Source organism: Trachurus trachurus (assembly GCF_905171665.1).
Source record: "Trachurus trachurus genome assembly, chromosome: 7".
NCBI classification, from domain to species: Eukaryota; Metazoa; Chordata; class Actinopteri; order Carangiformes; family Carangidae; genus Trachurus; species Trachurus trachurus.
Window position 1 is genome coordinate 28,606,430 of NC_139901.1, and position 13,705 is coordinate 28,620,134.

Here is a 13,705-nt window from a genome sequence, read left to right on the forward strand (position 1 = left end):
AAAAACAATACAGTGCATTTTCTGTTCCTCCTTTTAGTACAGTATTAACACTCACAGCAAAGTCGGATGTAATTTAAAGAGTCTTTAATAAAAATAGAACAACAACCTGTCGGGAATCAGCAAGAAATAAAAACTCAATGCCAAACATGTCCAAAAAAAGTCTCTACCAGAACAAGCAGAAGTAAAAGTTGTCAGAATCCCTGGAAAAACCAACAAGAGCACAAACTGACAGCAAAGTGGACGTGAATCTTTCTCTTAACTCTTTGAATTCCTACACATGCACAGGACTGAAGCAGAGATTTATGTGTTATCTTATGAAAAAAAATATCAATACAAAGGGAAAAATATGTTGTTCTGTGCAAATATTTCTGAACTGTAAGATGAACGTATTTAAAGTTTCCAATTGACGCTCCCACAGAGCGCGACCTCAGCAGCCATCGTCCTGCTCAGGTGGATCACATGACCTCGTAGCCGCTGCGGATTCCTCTCATCAACAAGCAGGCGAACACGATGCCCATTATCTGCAAGGAGGAGAGACACACAAACACACACGAGGAGACAACATTAACATCATTCCCTTTTTTCTTAAGCTGCTAAAAAAGTAAAGTCAGATTTTTCCTTGTCTGACGATTTGGTTAATATATTTTAGATTTGTCTGATAAATTATATAAATGACTCGTGACACAGTACAGCTGTAGTTGTAAGCAGATAAAAAAAAAGTCGTAATGTGTTTTATCTAATGCACTGTGATAAAAAATAAAACTAAAAAAGCGACCAGAAGAGTGGAAATCAGCAACCTCAATGTTTTCTCTGAGCCACATTCATTTAAATTCACTGATACAGTGAAGGGTAAGAAGGCATAAAAGATGTTTGTCTGTCTGTATCCTGCAGTCACAGAAGACAATAATGATATGAATAACAATAGTGTAATAATATAAAATACACCTCGATAGGAAAACTTATCATTCCTGACAAATACTGTGTCATATAATTCAATTAAAGTGCATTAAAAACCATTTATTCAAAGTTTGTAAGCTGCTTCTGAAGGCTGAATAGTGGGACTTAAACAGTTTTAGATTTACATCAAAAACATGTTTTCCCCCCATACTTCTGTGTGTAACAGTGTTTATTGTCTATTGATTGATTGATGGTTACGTACCTGCAGGAAAGCAATGACCAGAGCTGCCACTATGACCCACAGGATGTTTTTCTTCAGTATGGCCTCCACAGCATCATGACAGCCCTGCATCACACACACACAGACACACACAGGTTACATCCTGTCGTCACACTCCACCGGTTGGATTGTTCACTGACACGATTTGCCTCGGGGGGGTAAAAACCACAGACTTATTTTTAAAGCTTAAAGTTTTGTTTATATTATCGTAACTGTTTGAATGTCATTTTATTAATATATAACTATATTTAAATACACACTTTTAAATTAAAAAATTGCCTAAAAACAGCTTCACAGTCTGTGCAGCAGGACATAGATAGTTCACACCCACTTGGCTACTGATGTGGTAACGTTTCCCTTTGCTACACAGCTTGTGTGCTCAACAACGTGTCACATTGTGTGTGTTGTGTGTGTCATATGGGCTGTGCATTAACAAGTATATTCTTTATCATTCATCAAACATGCCAACAATGCCAAAAAATAAGAAAAATAATGCAGAAATAAAAAAGATAGGATGTTTTGTAATAACAAAAACCTAGGATGAAGATTTAATATATTTTAATGTTGTTGTTTTTTGGGTTGAGTTTGAGTGAGTTACTTACGGTAATCATTTATTCATTTGAGTTATGATATGAATTTATGGTGCGTGTATTAAAAGTTGAGAGATATGTAGTATGCACATACTGATTATATGTTTTGATCCATTTCTGTGTCGTTAGATGCATGTTTTGTTGTAGATGTATGTTGTCGAATATGTTATGTTTTGTTGTAGTTTTATGTTGAATATGTGTTGTTTTATGTTTGTTATTAGATTAAAAAAAAAAAAAAGTATATTCTCTGTTGTTTGGAGTCAGTTACACCACACAGGTCTAGTTTACATGCACTTGTGTGAAGACTTGCAACATACATATACTGGGTGTGTGTGTGTGTCTGTGTGTAGACACGTATTTGGCACCAAGTGACATTATACTGTAATCCCTCTTGTCTTGTTTCTGTCTTAATATTTACTTTCTGACCAACTCTTTACCAACTGTGTGTCTTTGAATCAGCAGCTGTTTGAGTAAAAGACTTGATGTCGGCGGTGACGCTGACACTGAGCAAAGAAGAAAATAAGAAGCAAAGCAGAACTGTGAGGTTGAGACATTGTTCGTTCCGTGTGGGTTTGTCAACGTGTGACCGTGTTTATTTCACACTGAGTGTAAAGCAACAGAAATCAGCTCCTATCAGCTCATCACAGATGTATCAGTGTTGGGGTGACGGTTTGTCATAAAGTAAAAACAGACTGAAAATGTAAGAATTCAGAGGGTTGACATAATTTCTTTGACAGCTGATAAGGTTATAGATATAGATTTTTTGGATAACGGTACATCAAAATAACACTAGTGATAATGATGATTAATTATCTTAAGATCTAGATCATACATTGTAGATGAACTATTATTTATTATGATTGTTCTTTGCTCCTCCTGTGATTAGGGAGAGAGGACACCTAGTTTTCCTTTGTCTGCCTTTTGTGTTGAGGGAGTGAGGAGTCAAACAGTTACACTACACTAAGTTTTTATTTGCTCATTGTTTGAAGTCAATCACGGAGAGTATTTTTGTTCATGTAAATAAATTCAGAACCCTTTTATGAACCTGGAAAGATCTCCAAAAGTGGTTATTATTTAGTGAGTACTGACTGCTCGATAAAAACAACTTAGATGTGTTTAGTTGTGCTGTTAAAAGATACATCTGCTGCTTTTCTTTTGTATGTCTGCCATCGTCGGTGATTATTAAATCTCATTTAACTTGTTAACCGGTGTGTTAACGTGTTTTACCTTCTGGTACACTTTGGCAGGGTCTGTCATGGCTCCATTTCCACAGTCCTTGGTGACATTAACGCAACAGGAGTCGGGCACCGAGGTCCCGCCGGGTTTGAAGCCTTTCCAGTCGGCGGAGCTGTTCACGCCGCAGCACTTCAGCTGGAAGTGAGAAACGAGTCAAATGCAAAACGTTAAATATGGATTCGTCAGGTATGAGGCCGCACATGACCGATGTACTGTGAAGGGACATAACTTCTTGTGTCAACAGATGGTGCCAAGAAACACACTGTCATGTCATGTCATGTCATGTCATGCAACGCGGACCAACAGGATGCAGCAGTGTTACAAGAAGGTGTTGTCAGACTGAGTAAACAACAGGGAGCAGGAGCGTTTACAGAGAACTCACATCCTCCTGCATTTTATCCACGCTGGCTCTGAACTCGTCGGTGCTGTTGTTGTAGTTGTTGATCATGTCAGTGAGGCTGTCCTGGACCACGTTCGTGATCTACACAGGAGACACAAGGCACGTGGCAGCAGAAGTTAAAACTCAGCTCATAAAGGGGATTAGATAAAACACAAAACTGTGGAGAAACACACTCACTTTGTTTCTGAAGATGTATCCGGCGATTGCTGCAGCGATCTCAGCGATGATGATCAGTGAGAGGAGGATGGCAAACTGAAGGAGAGCAAGAAACGAAGGATTCATTAACATTCATTTGTTCATTGAAAGGGATAGTTCAACATTTTGGCAAATTGGCCCAATGCCATTTTCCCTATAGTTTTAGGAGTAGGTTTGTTGCCTTTAATTGTCGGTGCAAGCTATTTTTAGAACGGTGGAGCAGAGCCGCGAGCTGCTCAGAGCTACGCTACAGAGGCTCATGGGATTTCTTGGTTTCCCTCATCAAACTCTTCAAATACACAATCCAAATCCGTAGCGTAGCTCTAAGCAGCTCACGGCTCTGCTCTGACGTTCCAAAAATAGCTTGCACTGACAATTAAAGGTAACAAACTTACTGCTAAAACTATATGGGTTATGGCAATGAGCCAATTTGCCAAAATGTTGAACTATCACTTTAACTTGTTAATTGTTTTCCAGATGAACAAATATCCAGCTGTGGGACTCACCATTGTGACCATGCAGTAGTTCTCTTTCCAGGCTCCGCAGCAGCCGAAGAAGGCGATGAAGAAGATCACCACGCCGATCCCGATGATGACGATGGGAGCTCCCGACGCCGTCGCGTCACGGATCATTAAGGTTTGGTGCAGAGCCACCTGGACCAGGATCCCCACCACAATCAGCGCTAGACCGCATAGCTGCGTGGAGAAGGAAACATTTGTATAGATTAGTTCATTTCAGCTTGTTTCATGTAGTAAATAAAAACACATTTCATTGAGACCACAGTGGAAAATTTAACGTTTTATTCGATTGTTATTCTGCTAATACTATGCAGCCAAAGAGAAGGTCAGTTTACTGGTAACTCAAAGTTTAATTATAAAATTTGTCCAAACTATTCCATACTTTATTATGTGAATTATTATTATGATATTTTTATTGATTCTATTTTATCTTATTTCATTCTGTTTTTATTTATGTATATCTCACTTTGTGTTGATTTCTCTTACAATTCATGAGTTTGTAACAAAGAAAAAATTCCCCCCAGGGAAAAATAAAGTTATTCTGAAACTGAATCTGAAATTAAATGACATGTTTTTTAAACTTGACACGAACAAACAAAATCTCCAGGCTGAAAAACTACAGATGGAAAATGAAGTGGCCATGTGTTACTTGTTATGCCGAGTAGATGTTTTGAGTTTTATTATCCAATTTATATCTGAAAATTATTCTGGGCAAATTGATTATCTTCCCATTTTTAGACCAAAAGGCAAATTTAAAAAATACTTCTTGAGATATCTTCTGGACACGGAGGCCATCTAACAGCTCAGTGAAGCTGTAATACGCAAAATGAAGAGTGTAAACATGCTCAAAGATAATAACACACTAACACACACTTTAATTGAGTGTGTGTATTTCGTTGAGATGTTTCCAACCGGACCTGAAAGATGGTGATGACCACATTCACTCATTGATTCACTTGTTTACAGGACTCGAAACATTTCCTTCCCTTTGTGTTGTTGACACACCACCACTAAATGACTTGTCACTAACGAGAGAAGGAACTTGCGACAGTTATCGGTTCCTGAACGCAGACGTAAAATGATCATGTGATTAACTGTAATATTCATGTGTCACTGCTCTGGGTGGAGTGAAGAAGAGAGCGTTTCATAAAAAGGTCCATTGTGTGGGAGAAGTGTTTGACCACGATCATCCAAGATCGACAAGCTCTAAAACAAACAGGGTATCCTCAACGTCTGACTGTGCTGTTATCAAACAGAGACTTGGCCGTGCAGTCAGGAGAGATGTAATCTGAGACCAGATCAGATCACCAGAGCGTAATTACTCAGGAAATCGACTGGAAGACAAATAATCCACTAATGTAACTATCCATCAAGGTGCTTCTCGTGGGGATTTTCCACCTTTTTGTTTGACATGTCAGTAAACTTATTATCTCATATTCTCCACACATGCAGGAACATCTGTGATAGCATACGGCCAAAAAAACACTACTGCATTTTACTTTTACTTTAGTATCACTGGCTATTTATTGTCACACTAATTTACTATTTATTACCTACTTTAATTCTTTATTGCTAATTATTCTTTTACTCTGTTTCTATGCGCTATTTTTATTGATTGATTTGTTGATGACTGACTGTGCAGCTGAGAAACTGAATTTCCTTCGGGATAAATAAAGAATATATCCATCTACTAGTGTAATAATGTAATGTGCAGGGTTTCCCGCAGCGCTTTCTTGTTAAGGCGGCCGCCTTAACAACAAAGAGCTGCCGCCTAAACTAACGTCTTAAAAAAATAAAAATGTAGCGATATTCACAGCACACACACACGACGGTGACATTAACGCGCGCCGCCACGTCTGCTCATAGCGCAGCAACAATGCAGCAGCGTCAGGCCGTCACTGAAACGCTCCGTGGAACCGAGACATGACACGGCGCGCCCGGTGTAAAAGTTCTCAGCCCCGGTGACCGCGGCGCTGACGATTGGGGGTGAGTCGCGAGCGTCATGGTCTTGGTAGAGCACGGCCGCTGCAGCGACCCTCCGACAGTCCCATCGCTGCGTGTCAATCCCCCCTCTCACTTTCTCTCCGCGCCCCCGTCTATCTCCAGCTGCCCTTTCAAAATAAATGCATAAAAAGCCAGAGAAAAAAACAAAGTAGGGGAAACACTGCTTTGTTTTCTCTGTCTTTTTATGGTTTAGTAATTCTTTCATTGGTGTAGTAGCAGCGTTCAGTTACCACGAGCGTAGTTGTGACCTGTTGTGATCATAGATGGCATGGCATATGTTTTTTATGTAAGTCCCTTCGAAAAGTCCCAAGACCAGCCAAACTCCTAAAAAAAGCGTGATTTATAGTTCATAACATGGTACTTTTGGCATATGGCACCAGGGCCGTTGCTAGGAATCCTTGGCCCCCTGAAAGTATACTAAAGTGGGCCCCTGCCCCCTGACTTTTCCACTTTTACGTATCTATTATCATTTCTTATTTAGCCTACTTTGTTTTGATGCTAATGCAGCATTACTATGAGTATCAGTCAGGGTCTTATGCAGAATAATTCAGTCATACAAAGATTAGACTACTGGGGTTTTTGTGGGCCCTACTGGGCGCTGGGCCCCTATAATGATCATCACCTTTCTCCCCTATACAACGGCCCTGTATGGCACTACAGGACCAGTTAAATATAAAACACAATTTTATACAATATACTGTATATAAGTAGGGGGTCCCCGCTCCATCTCTCCATCAGTTTGGGGGTCCTTGGCCTGGAAAACGTTGAAGACCCCTGCTCTACACACCACAGAGAAGCGCATAACAGCAGCGCGCATGGTGAAAGCGAAACTTAATACGGCACAACCCCCCCTCGCCAATCAATCGATCCGCTCGCGCGTGCACGTGCACATCCCCCCCCCCCCCCCCCCCCCCCCGCCAACAGGACAGACACCACCTTAACTAACACATTTTCTGGGGGAAACACTGAATGTGTATGGTGAACAGACACACTAATGGTGATCCATGGATGACTGTGTGTGGATGAGCACGTCACTGGTCAAGTTATGGATGGAGACAGAGTGGAGGAGTAGAAAAAGGCAGAAACACTTTCGACATTGTTCATGATGACTCAACTTTAGTGTTGCAACGAGCGAAACGTACAGATGAACAGACCGTTTAGTTCTCACCGCAGTAACTTGGTACTTGGTCAGACAAGATGCAAGATGAGTTGCGTCCGATTCAAACCCAGATGACTTACTCCCACTGTTTTATCCCATCTTTATGTAGCAGTGAACTGAATTTTTAATACAACATTTCAACATCGGCCATTTTATAGACAATCAATAGTTATTAGGGATGCGGATACCGATACCAATGTTTAAAATAACAATTTGGCTGAAGGCCGACGCTGGTACCGATGTTTTTTCTCTGTTATTTATTCCTCTTTTGTGTAAAGGAAACCAAGAAATCTCAATTACTCCCACACAACCGACATTTTCGCTCATCTGACTTAAACAAGTCGATCGTGCACACGCCCTCTGGGATCTAGGAAGAGTTACATCCCCCCAAAAAAGATAAAAACAACAATAACAACAACAAAAACAGGCTTCTCTTTTGAGTCAGCACAATATAATGCCACTGAACAGTATTTTCTGAAGGTCAATGTCAGTCAACGGGACAAATATTGTCCAATATGATATTTCATAGACTCAATAATAACAGTTGATATTGAAAATATTGAGTCGCAACCCTAATTCAAAACCAAGAGTATGACTTAAAACTATCGTACTGGACTGAGAAAACCAGAAAACATTCACATGAGACTGGTACTTGTAGGTTTTTGACACTTTAACTTAAAGAAATTACTTTTTTCTATCTACTAATCAACATTTAGTTTCACCTCAACTGATAAACACTCAAAACATGAGGATATGAACTTTTAAATGGTTTCATTGTGTTGTGAGATCACCTTTCACTTGAACTGCTAATGTCACCCAGCAAAAACAAACACTTCCTGTAATGAGGTAGACGAGGTTAGACACAAATTCATTTGTGTGTTACTCGAGACAAAGCCAGGTATACTTTTTCTCTCTATATTTACTCCGTACCACTCTTTTCTTTTCATCTATTAAAAAGAAGTAGGCCTATAGCTAAGCCACCGTACACAAATGAACAGAAGCCCCAGGAAATAGCTCCCAGCCAAACTGGTCTTACTACTCTTCAGTATTGACAATAAAAAATAAATACAAAGAAATCAGTAAAATGACCAGACACGCTCCTGGCAGGATCTAAACCCTCTGCAGTTGCACAAGAAGTCTGTAGATTTACAATCGGATGACATATGAGCCCAGTTTGTTATGTTATCATCCATGTTGAGTTTCATCCGTAAACCTGCCCTTGTTGGCACCACCAAAAGTCAATATTTGAGCTTGAGTCAAATAGGTGGCTAATGGTTGACGTAGGAAAACATAAAGACGTGAACAGAGCAGGCAAACAGCTCAATAGGTCACATCGAGCCCACGACAGCACCGAATAAATTACAACAGAAGGATAGAAAAATCCAGTTTGCTATGACATTCTTTGCTTTAGCTCGACTATAAGGTTTTGATGAATAAGTAGAGCTGAAATGTTGATCGATTAGCTGCTTAGTTGATTGTGAGAAACTTAACCGGTATTTTACTATATAGGCTACTAAAACTTTTAATTATTTTATAAAAGATGAGTGACATTCACCTTTTGAAGCTTTTAAACTGTTTAATCATAACTTCAACACAACAATATTTTACTTGACTCTGCCTGGGTGGCATTTATAAGCAGAACAATATTTTACTAAACTCTGCCTGGGTGGCATTTATAAACAGTAAACAGAGCAGAAAACAGCTTGATGCATGTATAAATATATGATTTTAATAATATATTGATTTGTTTACACTCATAACTTTTCCCATGAGAACGTTTTTTTCATCTATTTATTAAATTACAATTGTGATCCATTATCTGGTACGGTTGAGATAAGACATATCAGCCTCCACTGATAAGGTAATTAGTTCTTGACAGATAAATCTACATAAAAGTGTCTTATACACCTATTGAATGTTTGTACACTGCTTTCGTTAACATAAATACAGAAAATCATGATTAGCTTTGGTTCTTTAACATTCATATGCAGTGTTTACTAATTAGATATAGAGCACTTAGACTGTACAGCACTTTGGAAACCTTTGTGTTTATTTAAGATTGTGCTTTATAAATAAAATGGATTGGATTAGAGACGGCTTACAACACACTATAATGTAGCTGAAAGCAGATGTAAATATGTGTACTCAACAACTACAACTCAGCTCAGTTTGAGTTCTCATCGGTGGATGCTGTTGTATAAAAACATATTTTTGGCTGATAATGGTTTGTAGTAAGTAAGTTTGTAACTATAGCTTCATGAGAGTAGTTGTAACTGTTGACAAATACTGTACATTTTATACTTACACAATTATATTCTACTGTATTATTCACTATCAAATACTTACGAAGCTTAAAAATCCTATATTGGGGTTTTAAGTAAAGCTTTGCCATTACTGTGCACTGTGAAGATAGAATAAGCTTTGCCCACTGTGTGAAATGATTATATTTCCTCAAGCAGCACAGTTCACTGTACAAACACTACTGTTTAAAGCAGGAAGTGGCATTGTGTGAGTGAACGATGGGAGAAAAAGAAAAGAAAAAACACGTTAATCTGGATGAGTCACATGATACCGTTACACTTGTGAAATCTGGTCATAAGATTCACATTCCATCATCACCACATCTCGCTCCAAAGCCCTCGGACCACACCGTGAAAGGAATACACTACAGTAAGTCACAAACCAGGAAACGTGAGGGCCCGGTCCGGTTATCTGAGCCATGAATGCGATACTATCTTCCATCATCATGTACAATGTAAACAAACGGTACGAGCACGAGTCCTCCAACCTAACAAGGAAGAACAACTCGAGCTGATCGACCTGGTATGTCAGGGGTTGTGTGTGTGAGTGAGCGTGTGTGTCCGTCAGCTGATTTTACAGATGATTACATACTGTGTGTTCACCTTAAAGGGGGGTAACACAAGGCCATAACCCATGCACAAAGTCATGCGGTTGGCAGACAGGAAGGATGATGACACAAAGCTCGCCCTACAGTGAAATTATTTCAGATGCTCTAAACCTGAATGGTCTCTATATCAGCTTATTTTATTTCCCCAACTGGAAAAAATAACCTAAATTTATTTCCTGTTAGTTCCCTCCTTGCTTTAATTTTGGCCACCACAAGCTCCCAGCAGGCACCCACGCCCACTTTCTTTTCTTTCTTTTTTTTCCTTATAGTAGTAAATGTTGAAAGAAGTGGTTGACTCTTTACTCACCCAGAAAATAAAGTTGAAAAAGAAAAGCAGGAACTTCACACATTTCATTCCCCCCTCTACAGCCATGGCTGCTGTGAACCAGTATCCTGAAAGAAAGACAAAAACAAAAAACAAATCAAAAACGAAAGCAAGCTTGTTGTGTCCGAGAGTTTTTATCTAACTTATCCCGGGGCAGACGAGACATGAGCATTACATCAGCTGTAATATGAGCAGGAGCAGGAGGAAGATCTGACTCATTTTCACAGGGAAAGTGACTAGCACAATCCTAAAGCTATATATATATAAAAAAAGAAAGAAAGAAAGAAAAAGCCCTTGAACCATGAAAAACGGAACTTTTTTATTACCTATAAAATAAACAATAAGTCATAGCTCAGTCATTGTTTAACTTTATTCACTTCACCACCTGAGAGATAACGTCAACACATATCCAGTTTGGGGTCGCCACTGACTTTATGCTAACTTTGATAACTCTAAAAAAAAAAACATAATAGTAATAGGGCTTTTAGGATTAGGGTTAATACAGTATAAATCCATCACACAGGGTGAAGTTAAAAGTGTTAAAAATCCGTACAGGCCTTGACGGGAAATCCCACGCACACCGACGGACACACCGGGATCAAAAGTGCGTCAGATTTGCGGACGCTGCTGCCCCGTCCGTCGTGCTGCTGCCCCGCTGCTGCCCTGACTGACCGTTAATCACCGTAGCAACAATACCAGCAGTTGTCTCTCACCACCAGTTGCCAAATTAAATCAACCACAGCCGCTTCTCTAAGTTAATTCAATTTGTTAAGAGTTTCACCACCGAGTTAGTCTTAAATAAACACACCAACGCCTAGCTTAAAGCTGCTCCCTGTACTTATAATATACCCTCCAGGGTGGTCTGGTCGGAGAGCACTTTATTTTTTGTTTTTTTTCCCCCCTCTCGACTGTTACTTTGTTAGCTGAGAAAATATTACGTCGTCGGTTAGAGCCCTCGATTCAAACAACCGTTAGTTTTTGAAGTAACGGTTAGCAGCAAAAATAAAATAAAAACGGGTTTTTATTCGGTGGCTTTCTTAACGTTTCTTACCTTTGTAGGAGAAGTCTGTAAAGTCCTGCGCTGAGGGAAGAAGACGCTGTGTTGAAAATTTGGTCAAAACTTGTACCGCCTGTAGCTTAGTCCCTCCCTTCGTCGGCGACTCGGCGGTGCTGCTGTTCCCACCTACCTCCCCCTCCTCCTCCACTACTTCTCACTTTATTGACCAAATACTGGATGCTGCCTTCATGGGCTCCTCGTCAAAAACTAAACTCGTACCTACGCCTAGGACGGTGTTGCTGCTGTAGTAGGTAGGCTACTCAATCCACTTCAATTTTTTACTCTCATTTCCCCCCACTTATAAACAAACCATAGACTGTATGAAACAAACCCGTTTTTTTTTTAATCCATTTTAAAATAATTGACATGAACCCATCTCTCAGTCAAAACATTAGCTGTGGGCCTCCGGCTGGATATATTCCCTGCTGCCCCCCAACGTCTCACCAGGTTGTGAAACCCCCGATGAGGTTTTTGTGGTAGGCTACTCTCATAAAACACAACTTTACTTAGAAATAAACTCCACAAGGGGACAATATAAACTAAAAAAGAAAAGATCTTATAAATAAATAGCTATTTTGTATATGGGTAACTAAATAGTATACTATATACTATAGTCAAAGTAGGCATTGGAAATAGGCCTACCTCAAACTTCATAGGCTGTTTGGGTAGTAGGAAGGACCATTTGACCAATAAGGTATCTTATTTCCTTACTGAATCAAATAATTGGTTTTAAATATATAATTAGAGGTGAAGATCAACTATAATAGGTATTACAGTATGATGTCCTGGCTGCAGGACACAGCGGAGGAAGGCCACATTTGTCCCCAGGGCTGTCCAGTTTCTCAACTCTGAACCCTGAGTACTTAAGCACTTTACAATCGCACTACTACACTAAGCACTTTACTTGTGTGTTTTGTTTTTTGTGTGTGTTTTTTTTTATTTATTTTTTTATCTGTGTTTGTCAACTCTTACTAAGTGCTGTCTGTGGCACGTGTTGCCTTTTAAAGCTATCTTTCATGCTCTTTTTAAATTGCCTACTGGAGACAAATAAAGTGTTTTTGAATTGAATTGAGTTGAATATAATGATGCAAAACAGTTTGAAAGTTTTGATGGCTACTATTCAAAGAGCAATGGTGACACAATGCAAACAAGAATACCAGATAATCCAATATTTATGTCAAGTAAACATGGCTGCACCAACCAGGGAGCCAACTCCATCACTATCTGGAAGCATAACAGATGGAAATCTAATTAATGTGAAAAATACGAATGAAATAGTCTCCACCCATTTGTTCTCTGAAAGCCTGCAAGTAGGATATGAAACATCATGTCAAAGGTTTACCGTTTCCTCTTTATGTACTGAGTAACATCCTCTGACTGCTAAATAACCGTGTTGAGCAACATTTATAGCCAACACATAATTCAGTGCCGCTGCTGTGACCACTTGACTTCTGGTCGAAATAGCCTACAGAAGGCATCTTAAATTAGGTTACGGGTTGAATTGAGATCATAATTTGACATTGTGCTTTACTGTTTAGCCGGACAAAGTAAACATCATGAGTGTCCAAGTGTGTGTTATGACGACAAACGCTTGGTGTGTTAGGCTGAACAAAGTGGACTTGTTACTCAAGGTTATGGTCATGTGGTGAAAGTCACAAGTCTTTGTACACGCTGTGGAAAAATCAAGTATTGAAACGTCACACTTTTATGGTATAAACACTTTGTTCCATTTCCAATCGATGACCATATGAGACAAAAAAATATATATATATATAAAAAAAAAAGTTTGGATGAGAATTGTTTGTCAGAACTGGTTGTTAATGCATTGTGGGTGTATGTACGTCTGACTTTAACTGCATGTCTCCTCACATTGCAGCTGTTAAGGTGTGTGAAGTGGACCAAATCGCTGCCCTCAGCTGATCTTATACTGTATAACACAAGCGTATCAAAAAACAAACACCTGAATGACCCATAAATCTGAGAAGCTAGTGAACCGATGACATCTTTGTGACCTATAGTTTACTCATTCTCAGGAAGTGGATTTGGTTTGTGCCAATAATAACATTAATAACTAATAACTAATAATTAATAACTATATTCTAGCCTATATATGTTAGCTTATTCTTCTTCTCGTCT

General features: G+C 39.3%; 1 protein-coding gene across 1 annotated transcript; it reads right to left on the reverse strand.

The window, feature by feature from the left end:
• Positions 1 to 75: 75 nt before the first annotated feature.
• Positions 76 to 11,696, reverse strand: cd63 (CD63 molecule). Its single transcript, XM_083976214.1, has 8 exons — positions 11,564 to 11,696; positions 10,495 to 10,580; positions 4,105 to 4,293; positions 3,581 to 3,655; positions 3,386 to 3,484; positions 2,995 to 3,138; positions 1,160 to 1,243; positions 76 to 521 (listed from the first exon to the last, which is right to left on the reverse strand). The coding sequence occupies exons 2-8, from the start codon at positions 10,558 to 10,560 to the stop codon at positions 456 to 458; spliced, it is 723 nt and encodes a 240-aa protein (XP_083832340.1). The 5' UTR covers positions 10,561 to 10,580; positions 11,564 to 11,696; the 3' UTR covers positions 76 to 455.
• Positions 11,697 to 13,705: the final 2,009 nt, after the last annotated feature.